This window comes from Colossoma macropomum, unplaced genomic scaffold, assembly GCF_904425465.1.
Source record: "Colossoma macropomum unplaced genomic scaffold, Colossoma_macropomum, whole genome shotgun sequence".
NCBI lineage: Eukaryota > Metazoa > Chordata > Actinopteri > Characiformes > Serrasalmidae > Colossoma > Colossoma macropomum.
This window is the reverse complement of record NW_023494788.1, coordinates 4,053,806-4,068,682: the sequence shown is the minus strand read 5'-3', so window position 1 is coordinate 4,068,682 and position 14,877 is coordinate 4,053,806. Positions and strand designations below refer to the sequence as shown.

Here is a 14,877-nt window from a genome sequence, read left to right as displayed (position 1 = left end):
CTGGGCGTCTGAGTCTCAAGCAAAAACGTTGGCTGACTTTCCCTACATATATTAAAATAGGGGCTCCTGTACCCATACAGTGCATCATATGTCTAATAAATAGCCATTTGGGATTCAGGCTTGCAATTCCATACTGGACAAACAGTGCACTATTTTCATGAAGAGCAGATTTTACATACATAGGAAGGAGGGGGCCATTTGAGATTCAGCCATTGACAAACTGTGCTATAACAGCTTTGCTATCTTGTCCCATGCTGTGAAACTAAAAACCAGGTGGTCTACAGTTAGTTTTATGAAGACTGAATATTATGTATTTATGTATACCTTGCAGTTCAACTCAGTCAAATTAAGCAAAGTTGGCATATACGGACGCTGGTACTCCAGATGTCGACTTTTTTGTCTCCGTGCAGAAGCGCTGTTTGTGATTGCGTATAGTTTTGGGTACGATTTTGAGAAGTCGATTCGTGAGACTGCTCAAACTGTGGGACAGGAACTACATGAATTACATTCTGTATTGACAGGATTGAGTCATTTTTCCTTTTTGGAAAAAAACCAATGACAATAATATGGAATGTAAAGGAAGGTTTGTATTCACAGCTACATTTCAACAAATTCAAAACGAAATAAAATATCTGCTCTAATACAATTATGGTATGAATTGAAAGTTTAGAATCTCTCCACTTGCTTTAATGAGCTAAAAGTAAATGATATAAAATTATATTTTTATATCGCCATCACTAACTGCAGCTTCTAAGGGTTAGGACTACACAAACAAAAGCTAGTAGTGAAATGCTAATAAAGGCTGTGTATTTTACAGGAGCTGAAGCAGTACCTGTCTAACTTGACTGACCAGTGCAACAGCAGCATGCAGGCTGGTGAACTGCCTCTGGTCATCATTCTTGACAATCTGCACCATGTGGGCTCTCTGGGAGACATCTTTAATGGCCTGCTGAACTGCAAACACCATCGGTGGTTAGTAGCAACCCTGTAGGGACTGTGACACATGGATGTGATTTCAATTCAAATTGCTTTAGGGAACTTTTTGATAATCCTGCTCCTGACCAAACATTGCCCTGCTGTTTTTTTTTATCTGTTCCCTGTCCCAACACCTCTGATCCATCTCATGAATGTCGTGATAATCAGCTGATGAGGAATGTTGGGGCAAGAAATAGTTTCAAATGAAGGGCAGGGCATGCTTTACAGGGATACGCTGCTGTTTTGTAGACAATTGATTTTTTTTCTGCAATGAAATGATTAAATAATCCTGTTAAAGGCTTAGCACATTTCTAATTTAACATTACTAAACCAAGAACTAAGATTCTTCTATCTTATATATCTCTTAAATATCTAATAACTTTGAGAGATTGAATGCTTAAACATAATAGAAAATAAGGTCTATGTTGGTGCATTTAAATTCCATTTTTTGTTTGTAAAGTTGAGTCTTTAACACTTATCCTCTGGGTTCACTTTCACAGTCCCTATATCATTGGTACTATGAATCAAGCAACATCATCATCCCCAAATCTGCAACTTCATCACAATTTCAGGTGAGATTTCTGAGGTCTACTGTTTATAAGGCAGCAGTACTTAGTACAGTCTGATGTCCATTGTATCCCCGTCATGTTTTTATTATGTACTGTTGGATGTTTAAAAATTATAAGCCACTTTCCCTCAAGTGTCTCTGACATTATCCACAAGTGTCCACTAGAGGGCAGCAGCCCACTATGCTCTTTACGTGCATAAAGGGAGTTGTAATTTCATTGTGGCTTTATTTTGTTCAGGTGGGTGCTCTGTGCTAACCACACTGAACCAGTGAAAGGCTTCTTGGGTCGTTTCCTGCGGCGGAAGCTTCTAGAAACAGAGATCAGCAGTCGTGTGCGTAACTCTGAGCTGGTGAAGATCATAGATTGGATTCCGTCTGTTTGGCAGCATCTGAACCGCTTCCTGGAGACACACAGCTCTTCTGATGTCACCATTGGTGAGTTCATCCACAGCCACAGGGTTTGTTTGACAAAGAAAACCTACTCTGTGCTTGAAGCAGTGAAGGAAGTAGGTCTTGGGCAGTTGCATGTGGTGTTGTAGAGCTCAAGTCTGGTCCCAGTGGTGAGGCCGTAAATTAAAAGTCTTGGTCTTGTCTCGGTCTCTGCATCATTTTAACTCAGTCTTGTCTTGGTCTTGGGGTAGGTTGGGCTCACAAATTGTTCTGGAGACCAGCCGAGTGTGATGCCTCCATCTGAGATAACTGGAAACTTTTTTCTCTCATTATTGAATAGCAACAAAATCTTTAAACAGAATAAAACTCTGTATGTTTAAATAAAGTCAGTTGAGGATTTAGTTGATTATTTCCATGATGGCTTAACTGGGTATTATTCGGTTCTGTTTATTGGTTCCAAAATGTAAACATCCTCTGAGGGCAGATTAGAATGTTATTGTTAGTATATTTTCATTTAATAATAAAAATGTATGTTTGTTGTTTGGTTTATATTCATTTGATTTAGGTGGTGATTCTTTTTAAGTTAGAAGAAAAAGAGACAGAGAATAAATTCACCATCATTTGCTTCCAAAGATAAAATGCAAAGATGGACTAAAATTATAATGTGAATCATGTTTTTAAATATGTATTATTTAATGTTATATTTTACAAAATATGAAAATGTAATATTATTTAATTTATAGTATGCATATTTAATGATAATGTATGTACAATGAATTGCAAACAAATTTTAGGTTTTTCTCGTCTTATTTATTTATTTATTTTTCAATATTCTGAAAAAGTCTTAGTGTGGTTTTGTCTCAGTCCCACCACTCCTGGTCTCAGCCTTGACTCAGACTTGATGTGTTCAAGTCTTGGTTTTGATCCAGACAACACCAGTTGCACTGCCATTACTGTTGCAGAGTGCTGATTGGCTGATGAGCTGGCCTAGCTCATTGGCTGAGTAAAGCTGTTATAAATAAACATTATAAATAAAACTCTGTTACAGTGCCATATGAGTGGAGTTGAAAAGCGTTAAAACGTGACCACTGTGATGAAACATTCTTTATGTGTTGAGAAAAGCAGGACATTTATCTGTTAAATTACATTAAGAGACACTTATTAGTCCCACAACAGAGAAATTTCACCTCCACATTTTACCTATCCGTGAAGTGAAACACCACATACACACTAGTGAGCACACAAACACTAGGGGGCAGTAAGCACACTTGCCGGGGGCAGTGGGCAGCCCTATCCGCAGTGCCCGGGGAGCAGTTGGGGGTTGGGTGCCTTGCTCAGGGACACCACAGTCACGTGCTGTCGGCTTTGGGGATCGAACCGGCAACCTTCCTGTTGCACAGAAGCTCTATAGGCCTGCATCACCCTCACTCCTTCCCTATTTATGACATCCTCTCCAGGGCCACGCCTCTTCCTGTCCTGTCCTATGGATGTGGAGGGCTCTCAGGTATGGTTCACAGACCTATGGAACTACTCCATCATCCCATACCTGCTGGAGGCTGTGCGGGAAGGCTTGCAGGTAAGCACTGGCAGCGCAAACTTAATCTTCACAGTTCTAGTATCTTCCATTCAGTCATCAGTTTAGTTCCAGTCCACCTATTATCTACTGTCTATTTGGATAGATAAGATTTGATGTTTATATTTTTGTGTAGTTTATATAAATGTGAACAGGTGTTTAACTGGGTCACTCTCTCCACTGTTTTCACTGCAAGAGAATGCAAGCATACGCAGGGCTCACAACATGGGCCTGACCAGCCCTCTTAAAGCGATAGTTCAGTAGATAAATTAAATTTACACAAAAGTATGTTGCATAGCTAAAAACAGTATCAGCAATTTTACAAAATCCTCACTACACAGCTTTATGAATGAATCCTGCCATGTGTGTGTTTCAGCTGTACGGCAGAAAGGCGTCGTGGGAGGATCCAGCTTGTTGGGTGATGGAGAGTTACCCCTGGGCCTCCAGCCCCCAGCAACACCAGTGGCCCCCTCTGCTTCAGCTACGGCCTGAGGACGTTGGCTTCGATGGTTATGCCCTCGCCCGAGAGAACTGCCCGGGCAAGCAGGCCACACAGGATGGCTCAGAGGGAGACCCACTGGTGAGGTTACAGCCAATCTCGTAATGTTAGACCTCCTTTAATATGTCCTTTTGTATGACCAAATATAATATTTTTGCCTCATTTGTTTAATTTGGTTCTCTTTATCTACTATTAGGACTTGTGTGAAAATCTGATGAAGTTTTAGGTCAAATTTATGCAGAAATATAGAAAATTCTAAAGGGTTCACAAACTTTCAAGCACCACTGTATTATAATATGATGCATTATATTGATTCATGTTACATGAGTACATATTGTGTTATACGTATCTTTAACTAGATATTTGAGATGTATGACAGATATATTATATTCCATACTGATTGCTGTTACTAAATGACTAGAAACAGCTGTATTTTATGGTTGAATGCAGTGTCATGGTTGCTTGCCCTCTTTCAGCCATCATTTGACCTTTTGACCTCTCCTCATCATCATAGATGAATATGCTAATGAGGCTAAAGGAGGCAGCCCACTGCACCGGCCCGTCGAGCTACGACAGCGACTCCAACAGCAACAGTAACCATGACGAAATCCTGGACCCTTCGCTGGAGTCTGCGCTGTGAACTTCAGGCCCGTCAGACTACGGATCATCTTTATTCACAAACATCAAAAGGGTTTTCTGACTGGAACACAGGGAGCCGGTAACTCTGAAGAGAAGAGCCGTTGGTCTACAGAATCCGCAGAAAGCAGAGGGGGTCATGAAAGCATCATGACAGACATATAAGAGAGACATTTGTGCCCTAATCTCTATAAAACTAAAGCTACGTTCACATTACAAGCCTCATTGCTCAAATCCGATTTTTTGCTCAAATCCGATCTCTGTGACTCTATGGTTCACGCTCGTTTAGGTAAGTGATTCAAATCTGTCATTAATGTGAACGAACCGGCGTCCTGAAATGAGCCTCATGAGCACATCCTACTCAGTAACGTCACGTGAATCATCAGCACAAGCTAACAAGCAGAACGAGCTTCGCTGAGAAGATAATTAACTCTGATCAGCTCCCAGCTTCATTATTAAAACGAGACGTAGGCGGAAAAGATGAGATGTGTTTCTTTTCCACCGTTTACAGGCTTTAACTTCTGTGTGGCGCTGCTGCCATGGTAACGCTGAATGACACGCAGTGGAAAAAAAAGCACATGAATTCCGATCTGAGTGTCACATTAAGGCGGCATGGCCACAAATCGGATACGTATCCGATCTAGGACCACATATGAAAGTGACTCATCCGGATTTGAAAAGATCAGATTTGTGTGTCCACACAGCCCTGAAAACATCAGATCTGAGTCACATTAGGAAAGAATTTGAATTTGTGCCACTTCAACCTGCTAATGTGAACGTAGCCTAAAGCAACATCAAACAAAACCTGGAAACGCAGGATTTGCATGTTTTGCGAAACAGCACAAAATGTAAGCGGGCGGGATTTTTTGTTTAGTTTCAGCCAAATCTTTAGTCTCCACATCCCATTTATGCACAGTCCAGTATTCAGCTCTACTTGAACTTTGCTGAAGCGTTCCCATTCACAATAGAGGGTTCTGCTTTAATTGTAATTCAGAGACATGAGCAGTAGATGTCGCTATAGCTGTGTTTAATGACCTTGGGAAGCTTTCTCAGTGCAGCTTTACACTGTAGTGCCCTTTATCGCAGGACGCCTCTGTGTTCTGTCTCTGATTCAGTGCGAGCAAATGCCTTTATCTTTTGCTCACTGACAGTAACATTGATTTTACATATTTCAAAACATTTTTGTGAATTTATTTTCAGACTACACTAAACAAGAAACTCAGAGACCTCAGAATCAGAGTCGTGACATTTCAAGCAGCATTTTCCATGAGTTTTCCATCAGCTCCGTGCTAAGGAAGATCTTCTGTGGTGCTACTCTCACCTTACAAATGCCTTACTATGTTTGTACCGACGGTAGTAATCTCATATGCTGTAACACCACCAAATTGATGCCTTTAAGTGGTCCACGGTTCTGGAGTGCAGTGGTGTGTGTAGCGATCATGGTTGAGGTTCATGGCTGAGTGGAAGGCTTTTTACAGTCAAACCCAATACGCTCATCTTGGGGAAAAAGAACTAGTTTTGTGTATTTGATGCAGCTTTACTTGAGGTGACTGGAATCGCTTTGTGTTTACATGTGAAGCAAAAACAGACAAGAAGTTGGGTGTAACTTTATACCTCTTTACGCAGGAAAATCCAACCTGCTCACTACAGCTAGTGAACAAGTCACATCTACTTAATAGCTGCATCATAGTGGTATTATTGTCTTGAGAAGTGGCAGATACACCTAAACACTCTCTTCAAACAGCCTACTGTTTTCTTGCTCTCTACAGTCTCACAGCAGATTTGTTACAAACAGCACAGTGTTATTTTTTAACACGTCTTACTCGTGTCCAGTGAAGATAACACGTTTTATTTCTCTGAACACAATCAGTGTGGTATTTTATTTAAGAGAGGCAGTTTGTGTTCAGATTTTGAGCATGAAGTTGTATTTACACAGTCTGTGGCAGGGAAATTCTGTGTTCATTGGCCTAAATGGACCACAACAATCTTAAATCTTGGAAATTCACATGTACTTTAATTCAGTTTATCAGTTTATTCCATTTCTTGTGAAGCACACATAACATCATGTTTTAAGTGTTGAAGGGGAACTCCACTGACTTTTCAAAAATTTCAGCTATATTCAGTGGTTGAGCTGTAAGTGATTTTGATGTGAAATGGTTCATTATAGAGAAACTTACCGACTCAAATTTTGGTGTTGATTAGAACCAGGGGCTGGATTCACGAAAGCTTTCTTAAGAAAAAAACTTGTGAAGGTTCTTAAGACAAACACTAAGAAGTTGATAAGACTGGGCCTCATTCATCAACATCTTCCTAAGTTTTTTCTCAAAGTTGTTGTTGAGAAAAGTCAGAAGAAAAAGTCAACGTCAGATTCATGACGTGCTCTTAAACCGCAGAGCTGTTCACACCTTTGTGCTCTTGATTGTGTGTAAATTCTGTTATTACTTAAGATCAAATCCCAAAAAAGAAAACATTGGTGAATGTCAGAATCTTCATAAGTGGGTTTTAAGAAGAAATTTCTTAAGAACGGTTGGTTCTCAAATATTCTCTTAATTATTTTCTTAAGATATTCTTAAGAAATTCTTCATTGTTTTCTTATGTATGTTTGAATTTGTATTAACTGTTATTATAGTTATTTAGTTTAATCCTCTCAGAGGAGCAAAATGGAAGAAAAACATCAAACCAAGTGTTTTAAAAAAAATAGCAGACAATAATTAGAGGTGATGGTGGAAGAAACAGCCAACGGAGAAAAAAATCCTCATTGGAAAATCTGATAATTGTGGGGTGATGGACGAGGATGGGGATGAGTAGCAGAGGCAGCGTCCATGATAAATTTAGATGCTCACCTTGTCAACTCTTACAGACAAGTGTGAGGCTGAATGAAAGCGTTTAAGAACATATTTTCAAGAATATTTCCACTTGTTTTTAGAGTTATTCTTAAGAAAATACTTAATTCTAAAGAAGTTATTTGAAGAATAAAAATTTCTTCTTTTTTTTTTTTTAATAAATGAGAATGAGAAAGCTCATAAGAAGATTTTCTTTCTTAAGACACTTTGGTGAATCCAGCGCCAAGAGTTATAAGTGTCTACAATGCGAATGAGTCCATTTTATTTACTATCCAAAACTAACAGTGAACCTACACACGACGGGTTTTATATGTAATGATGATGATGCTAAAATAGTGCTACATCTAAAACGCAAGGGGACTATTTTGCCTCACAACACCCTGCATGTACATCATGCATGAAGGGATTTTCAAGAAACGTTTTAGACCAAAAGTTTATGTCAGAACTATCAAAGAACATCGTCTCAGGCGTGAGGCAGACAGTGTATTCATAACCATCTTATGTAGTAACTTTCTGTGAGGGAGCTTTTAGAGGTGGACGTCTGGTTCCTATCACCACCACTGTGAAGAATTCTGAGTCGGCAGGTTTCTGTCCACTCTGAATGACCTTGTTTACCTTTTAACCACTTAATTATGCAGAAATTTAGAAGCATCAGTGGAATTCAGCCTTAAAATATCTAACACATCATTTGAAAGTGTAGTATAAATCTGAATCTCTGTCCCAGAAAGCTTTCTCTGGTGTACTTCTGTTAGATTTGTGTACGTGATATGGACAGAATATGAGTATTGCAATTATATTGCAATTGCGAAATGCCTTGCAATATATTAAGTACAAAATAGTGCATCAATAATGTGACATGGGTGAAGAATAGCCTGTATTATTCTGACCAAAACAATGTACTTTTTTAGATTATGTGAATACTGGATTCATCAAAACACCCACAGGAACTCATGTGGAGTTCATAGCACACAGTAAAAGCAGTGATTGATTAGAGACTCATTTGCAAATCACAGTTTTTGACAATATAAATGTTGTCCAATATCGCAATAACAGCAGATCGTGCAGCCCTAACTCACAGCCAGTCCCTCAGTGATGTGAGTCTCCTGGAGAGCCTGATTGTGCGAGTTGATTACTGTTACTGGAGGCGCAAAGACTTTTATTTTGAGAGACGGTTTTGTTTCTCTGCACACAGACGCCGAAGCACTTCCACACACAAACACACTCAGCAGACTCCGGCGCTCTCATCGGCCGGAGTGATGTGCTTTACTCTGAACAGAGGGCTAGCGTGCCTAGTGGCCCGCTCAGGAGCATTATCCCGCCGTCCATTTTCACATGGCGTGAATGGAGTACTCAGTATTGCTTTGTTTGGACGAGCGCACTTTGTTCACTCGTGAAATGAAGAGTTTTTCAAGCTTTCGCTTTCAAATGACGCACGACTTCGGACTCCCTCACAATGTTGGGATTTTCTCAACAGTCCTTTAGAATAAAGAGACACTATGCAATATTTCTTTGTTTCTATTGTAAAAAGACAAGAGTCTGTGTTGTTGAGCACAACATTTTGTGAATTATTCTCTTGTATGTTTTTGTTTTACATATTTGGAGTTTGTAAATAGTAAGTTTAGATGAATTTAATGCCAGAAGAGGAAAAAGAGAATAGTACGCTCACAGAAGCGTCCATGTGAAATATCTTGTAATGCTAATGTGAACAGAGTTGTAATGTTGATTCCTGGATGAGAAAAATGTTCTATGTATATTTTCAGTTGTACCATACGTTTGTAAATATACCTCAAGCCAGAAATTGGAGATTTTGTTTTCTAACAGCTCTTTAAGAGAAATAGAGTGAACCATTCATGTACAGCTCGTTTTCCTACCACCTGTAGATTCTGTTTTATTTTTCCAACAATGATTTGTGACTCCTTTGAGAATAAATGTGATGAGTCTAGTATCAGACTGATTTGTTCATTATTTGCTGACATTTTAGCTTCTTTGTGTTTTTGGTTATGGCTTTGGTTATTATGTTATGGCTACATAATCTTTGAGATCAAGTCATTCAGAGCAGTTTGGTGTGAAATGGTTCATCATAGAGAAACTCATACTCAGATTTCTTTACAGTGGTGGTGATAGAAACCAGGGGTCTCCATGACTACAACACAAATATATAATCATATTAAAATATGATTTAGACCAAAACCTTCTCAAAACAGTGTCTCAGACATCAGGCAGCGTATTCATGATCATTTCATGTAATAACTTTCTGTGAGGGAGCTTTTAGAGGTGGGCATCTGGTTCCTATCACCACCACTATGAACAATTCTGCCTCTAAGTTTCTCTAGAACAGAGCGTTTCACACCAAACCACTCTGAATGACTCTGTTAACATCTTAACCACTAAATTATTCAGATATTTTGGAGAATTTGTGGAATTATACTTTATCAGGACTTGTTGTGGTGAAATGTCTGAAGTGTGACTGAAGTAAACCTGTTTTTTTTGTCTATCCTGTTGAACATCTCTGGGTCTGAATGCAGATCCATGATCATTTTCTATATATTTCATGTTCATTAGGAGGTCATGGACAGCAAGTGATCCTAGACTTGCATTAACTCACAACTTAATTCTTGATTTGTCACTTAAACAAGTAAAATCATTGTATGAACTCAGAGACTTTCTAACAGCAACATCCATCAACCAGCAGAGCTGCTCATTTCTAACCCAGGTTAAATGAGCATTGCTTGCTTTTTGTAAGAACACTCTTAATATCCTGCGTGATTTTTATGCTCCCTCTTTGTTCTGACCACTCTGATTTGTCTCAGAAATGCATAGAAATGTTGAACAGGAAGGTGCATGATTTTTTTTTTATTTAATAATAATTCAATATTCTTCCTGGGATTAAGCTTTGGGCTGAATCAAAATACTTGAGTAATTTGAGAGACACACAAAAACAAACTTTGTTTTCCCATTTGGATTTTAATATGTAAAAATATTTATTTTTCAAGTATATACATTTTCATCTTAAAAAAAACAACATAGAAAATAATATATGACTTTTAAGTTATACATTTAGCATCTACATATTTTAGATTAAACGTGGAAAATCTAACAGCGGGAAAGGCAAGAATCTTGATAGGCTATAAAACATTCCATAAAAGCGTTCAAAAATATTTATACAAAATAGTGTACAAACATTTAAGGCTGCAAAAAAAGCAGCAAAGGCCGCAGTGTGGGCCATTCCTTTGACTCAGCAACCTGAAGGCTCAAAGCTGAGCTGCCTCAATGTCTTTTTCCTAACAGCACGTTCAACTCTTACAACTTATCGTGCTAGAAAACTTAAGTAAGTAGCTAAGTAGTACTTAGAGAAGCAGCTAATTAATAGCTACTCAAAGAAACGTGGCCTGCGTCCGAAACCGCATACTAGTCTAAGCAGTGCGCCACAATGGTAGCGTCCTTGAATAATAGTCAGGCAAAAAGCACCTGGGTGGCGCTACATCCATAGTGCACTATGAAGTGTGAAAGCTGAAACTGACCAGATGAAGTTGACCTTAATGTATAGCTGGTGAGAGAGCCCTTTAAAACTGACTTATTACATAACATAACAGCAGTTATTCAATAGTAGTATCAACACTTACATTCCGTTCAGGCTCACTGGCGGCTCCTGTTCAGCATCTAAACTGAATATTCTGAATGAAGTGTCTCTATCAGCGATTTGGGACGCAGTGATGTGTGTGTGGTTATGATACAGTGATCTCTTCGTCCTCTGAGTCCTCTGAGTCTGTGTGTTTGCTGCTGTAGGGTGATGGGGGCAAGTCTGATCCCTCCGCCTGAGGACTCGCCATGATCTCCCCACCGTGGTTCTCTCGCGCCCCGCCCACATCGCTCAGGTCCGGGTTGGGGTTGGCCTTCGTGGGCAGAGTTTGTTCCCGGCAGCCCCCGGAGGACAGCAGCTCCCTCTCTTTGGAGTTCCTCCATTTCATCCTGCGGTTCTGGAACCATATTTTCACCTGCAGAGGGACAAGAAACGTTATAGCATAACTGCTGAGGCCGAATCGTTTGGATCATTCACCAAAACCCTGATAGTCGTAGCTACACCAACTCTTTCAACCGTTAACCATAAACATGTTTTAAGATATAAGAGGCATTTTACAATATATTCCTGCAACGTATCGTCGCTGTCAGAACAAAATCATGCATGTGCATTTTTGTTATTGTCTTATTTTATTACATAATTCCGGAAACATTAGCCGCCCTTAGCATTGACTGAACAATTTATGATGGATAAATCAACAGAAATGGTTCAAAATTGCTTGGAAGAGAATCTTTGCATTAATTTCCATTAAAAATCACAAGTTTTTTCCTTCCTGTGTACAGCTACCATTTTGGAAGTACTAAAACTCTCCTCAGGGACTTTTATTCTGTTTTTCTGTCTAGGTCTGTCTAGCTGTCTGTCAAGCACTTTGCTGCAGATGAAGAATTTCCAGGGCATCCATTTCTTAAGCAAAGTGTATCACACCAATATCTATCCATCTATCCATCCATCCATCCATCCAGTTTAAGGGCCTATACCATTGCTTGCTGTCCCTCTGGCCTGTTTGGCCTACACCAATATTTCTGGTCCTGGAGGCCCACTGCCCTGCATTTTTAGTGCTTTCCCTGCTCCCAAAACACCTGATCCAACTAATCAGCTCATTAACAGCCCATTACTGGGTTAAAGTGGGCATGTTAAAGCAGGAAAAGTACTAAAATATTCAGGACAGTGCGCCTCCAGGACCAGGGCTGAGAAACACTGGCCTACACCACTGCACACCACTGACATTTACCTGTGAGTCTTTCAGGCCGAGTTTGGTAGCCAGCTTCTTTCTGTCCGGTTTGCTGATGTACTTCTGTTTCTGAAACATTCTTTCCAGGGCTTTGCGCTGCACGTCCGAGAAGACGGCCCTCCTCAGCATCCCTCTCCTTGGCTTTCCCCTAGCGGTCAGCGGCCACGAGAAGGTCCCGGGGATAGGAACCACTGAGGTCGGCGCTGTTAAAAAAGAGGACAAAAAAGTAAGGCCAGTGTCTGAGACAGAGACCGGGCACATCCCAGAGCAGATTCTTGGCTGCACTAACGTTATTGAATGTGAGGCGTTTGAGTGCAGCAGCTAGCCTAGGCTAATTAGCACATTGCTTGGCTCCCAGAAGCATTGGTATGGTAAAAAGGCCCAGCAGCCATTCAGCGGAAGATAGAAGTGCTAATGAAGCGTGGACGGTAATTGTGTAGTAATGAACTAACTGAAAAAAGGCTCAAGACAGGCCACTAAAGCCATATATTACGGCAACAAAAGGGATTTACACTTCGAAACTAAACGCAACTGCAGGCCAAGATCATTTGAAGAATACTGATGGTGGGGATCTATTTCTCTCTTTTTTTTCGCCTCCAAATTATTTTCATTAAGTGAACACGAAAAGCTGTTGCTGAGGTTTAGTGAAAAGAAGCAGTCCATTATGGTCTTCCTGAATAAGAGCGCAGTATTCAGAGCTGTTCTCGAGGGCTGTTTGTATCGGGTAGAGCTGGAGGGTAGACCTATATTGAAGGGTCTAGATCTGCTTTATTGAGAGTTTCTCCAGTTTAAATTTTGCACACTTGATCCAGTTAATCAAGGGCTTCTGAAGGCGATAATTAGATGGGATCAGTGGTGGTGGATTGGGGTTGGAGCTAATATTTGTAGGAGGGTGGACGTCCACCCTGGTGCTATGTAGGGCAGGGATGCCTAAACGTTTTATCTTGGGGGCCAAAATGCTGAGGGACCAAGAAAACTAAAGCAATATGCAAATAAATAAGGTAGGTAGGTTTTTACACTATAGATTACATAAAATTTTCTCTCTAAAATGCTTCAAATATACCAGCTTTAAAGGAAAATAAGATTTTTTAAGTCGTATGTTGCAAAAAAATGTGTTTCTTTTCATTAAGGGTAACTTTCTGGCAGACGAAATGAAACTTTTAGCCCTTATGTTGGGGTTTTTGTCCTTAACCAGTGGCCACCAACCTTAAACCACTACATCTGCCTTCATTAGGAGTTCAGTTCTAACCATATCTACTCTACTCTGATCCAGTCTACCTGATTAGCTGGAGAAGTAGTGCTGAATTTGGGTTTGGAACTGAATAATTCTGGATGTGACAATTAGGCCCACATTTGAGGACTGAATTCCTCAGTAAAATGACCTTTTTTACTTTTCTACCAGTCTGCATGTACGTGGCCTCTCCCTCTGTTTTGCATTCAGGCTCTAGGCATGTCCCATTGGCGTCCCGCGAAGGCACACCGCTATGGTCTTGGGAGAATATTGAAACACTGAATAGCTGCTAATAGGGGAATTAGTCCATGACTGGTAAATGCCTATGAGCGGCACGCTGAAGTCAACACCGGGTGTGTGCGTGTGTGTGTGTGGCTGCCCGGAGGGAGCTGACCAAATTGGTCATGGTGCTTGAAAAGCATTGTTGGCAATCACTCGCTAAAGTGCACTGGCTCGGTGGGAAAAGGAGGCCGTGAAGAGATGCCAGCGGCTTTTCTTGTGAGAAGGGGACCCGCCTCAAATTTGGACCATGACGATCCAAATTAGCCGTAATTTGTAGATTAGGAGGACAAAAAACGTGAGCAGTCACTGCCCCTCGCTAAACAGGGCCGTCAAATTGGCCAGACAGTCCAACAGTGGACCCCAGTTCATTTGTCACATGTGCGCTCTAGCTTACTTCCACTGTTCCACTGTTTATTGACCTTTTTACTGTCCAGCGCCTCTTTGCTTTGGGAAGTTGTTGTCTTGAGCTTCATGATGAAGGATTTCTATTATGATACACAATAAAGTTTCTGAATCTGAGACTGATCTTATGATATTCTGTAAAAATTTCCAACGTTTGACATCAAATAATTAAAATCAAATCAAATAATGTGAATAAAAAATTGAGAAAGTGAATAAATTCAAAATTTGGTTTGTAGGAGGGAGAACGTCCAGAGTTGGGGACCATGGTTCTATGTAGGGTGCCTGAACTTTTTGTCTTGGGGGGCCAAAATGCAGAGGGACAAAAAAACAAAACAATATACAAATAAGGAAGGTAGGTAGGTTTTGACGCTATACATTACACTATATTTTCTCTCTAAAATGCTTCAAATATAGTGCAATAATTAGATGGGATCAGTGGTGGTGGATTGAGGTTGGAGCTAAAGTTTGTAGCAGGATAGATGTTTAGAGTTGGGGACCACGGTACTATGTAGGGCCGGGGTGCCTAAACTTTTAGTCTTGGGGGGCCAAAATGCAGAGGGGCAAAAAAAAACAATATACAAATAAAGGTTTTTACTTTATACAGTACACTATATTTTTTCTCTTAAATGCTTCACATATACCAGCTTTGAAGGAAAATAAGTGTTTT

The 14,877-nt window shown here is 40.1% G+C and overlaps 2 protein-coding genes across 2 annotated transcripts in view; one reads left to right on the top strand and one right to left on the bottom strand.

The window, feature by feature from the left end:
• Positions 1-6,714, top strand: part of nav2b (neuron navigator 2b) — a 122,588-nt gene extending 115,874 nt beyond the window's left edge. The window contains exons 31-36 of the mRNA XM_036568094.1: positions 818-972; positions 1,476-1,547; positions 1,782-1,978; positions 3,391-3,509; positions 3,883-4,086; positions 4,520-6,714. Of these exons, the coding sequence (XP_036423987.1) occupies positions 818-972; positions 1,476-1,547; positions 1,782-1,978; positions 3,391-3,509; positions 3,883-4,086; positions 4,520-4,645 (873 nt within the window). The 3' untranslated portion in view covers positions 4,646-6,714. The remainder of the gene's footprint in view (positions 1-817; positions 973-1,475; positions 1,548-1,781; positions 1,979-3,390; positions 3,510-3,882; positions 4,087-4,519) is intronic.
• A 4,157-nt stretch (positions 6,715-10,871) lies between these two features.
• The window catches only part of dbx1b (developing brain homeobox 1b), a 5,765-nt gene continuing 1,759 nt past the window's right edge, over positions 10,872-14,877 (bottom strand). Inside the window, exons 3-4 of the mRNA XM_036567781.1 lie at positions 12,296-12,498; positions 10,872-11,479 (exon numbers count right to left, since the gene is read on the bottom strand). Coding sequence (XP_036423674.1) covers positions 11,210-11,479; positions 12,296-12,498 — 473 coding nt within the window. The 3' untranslated portion in view covers positions 10,872-11,209. The remainder of the gene's footprint in view (positions 11,480-12,295; positions 12,499-14,877) is intronic.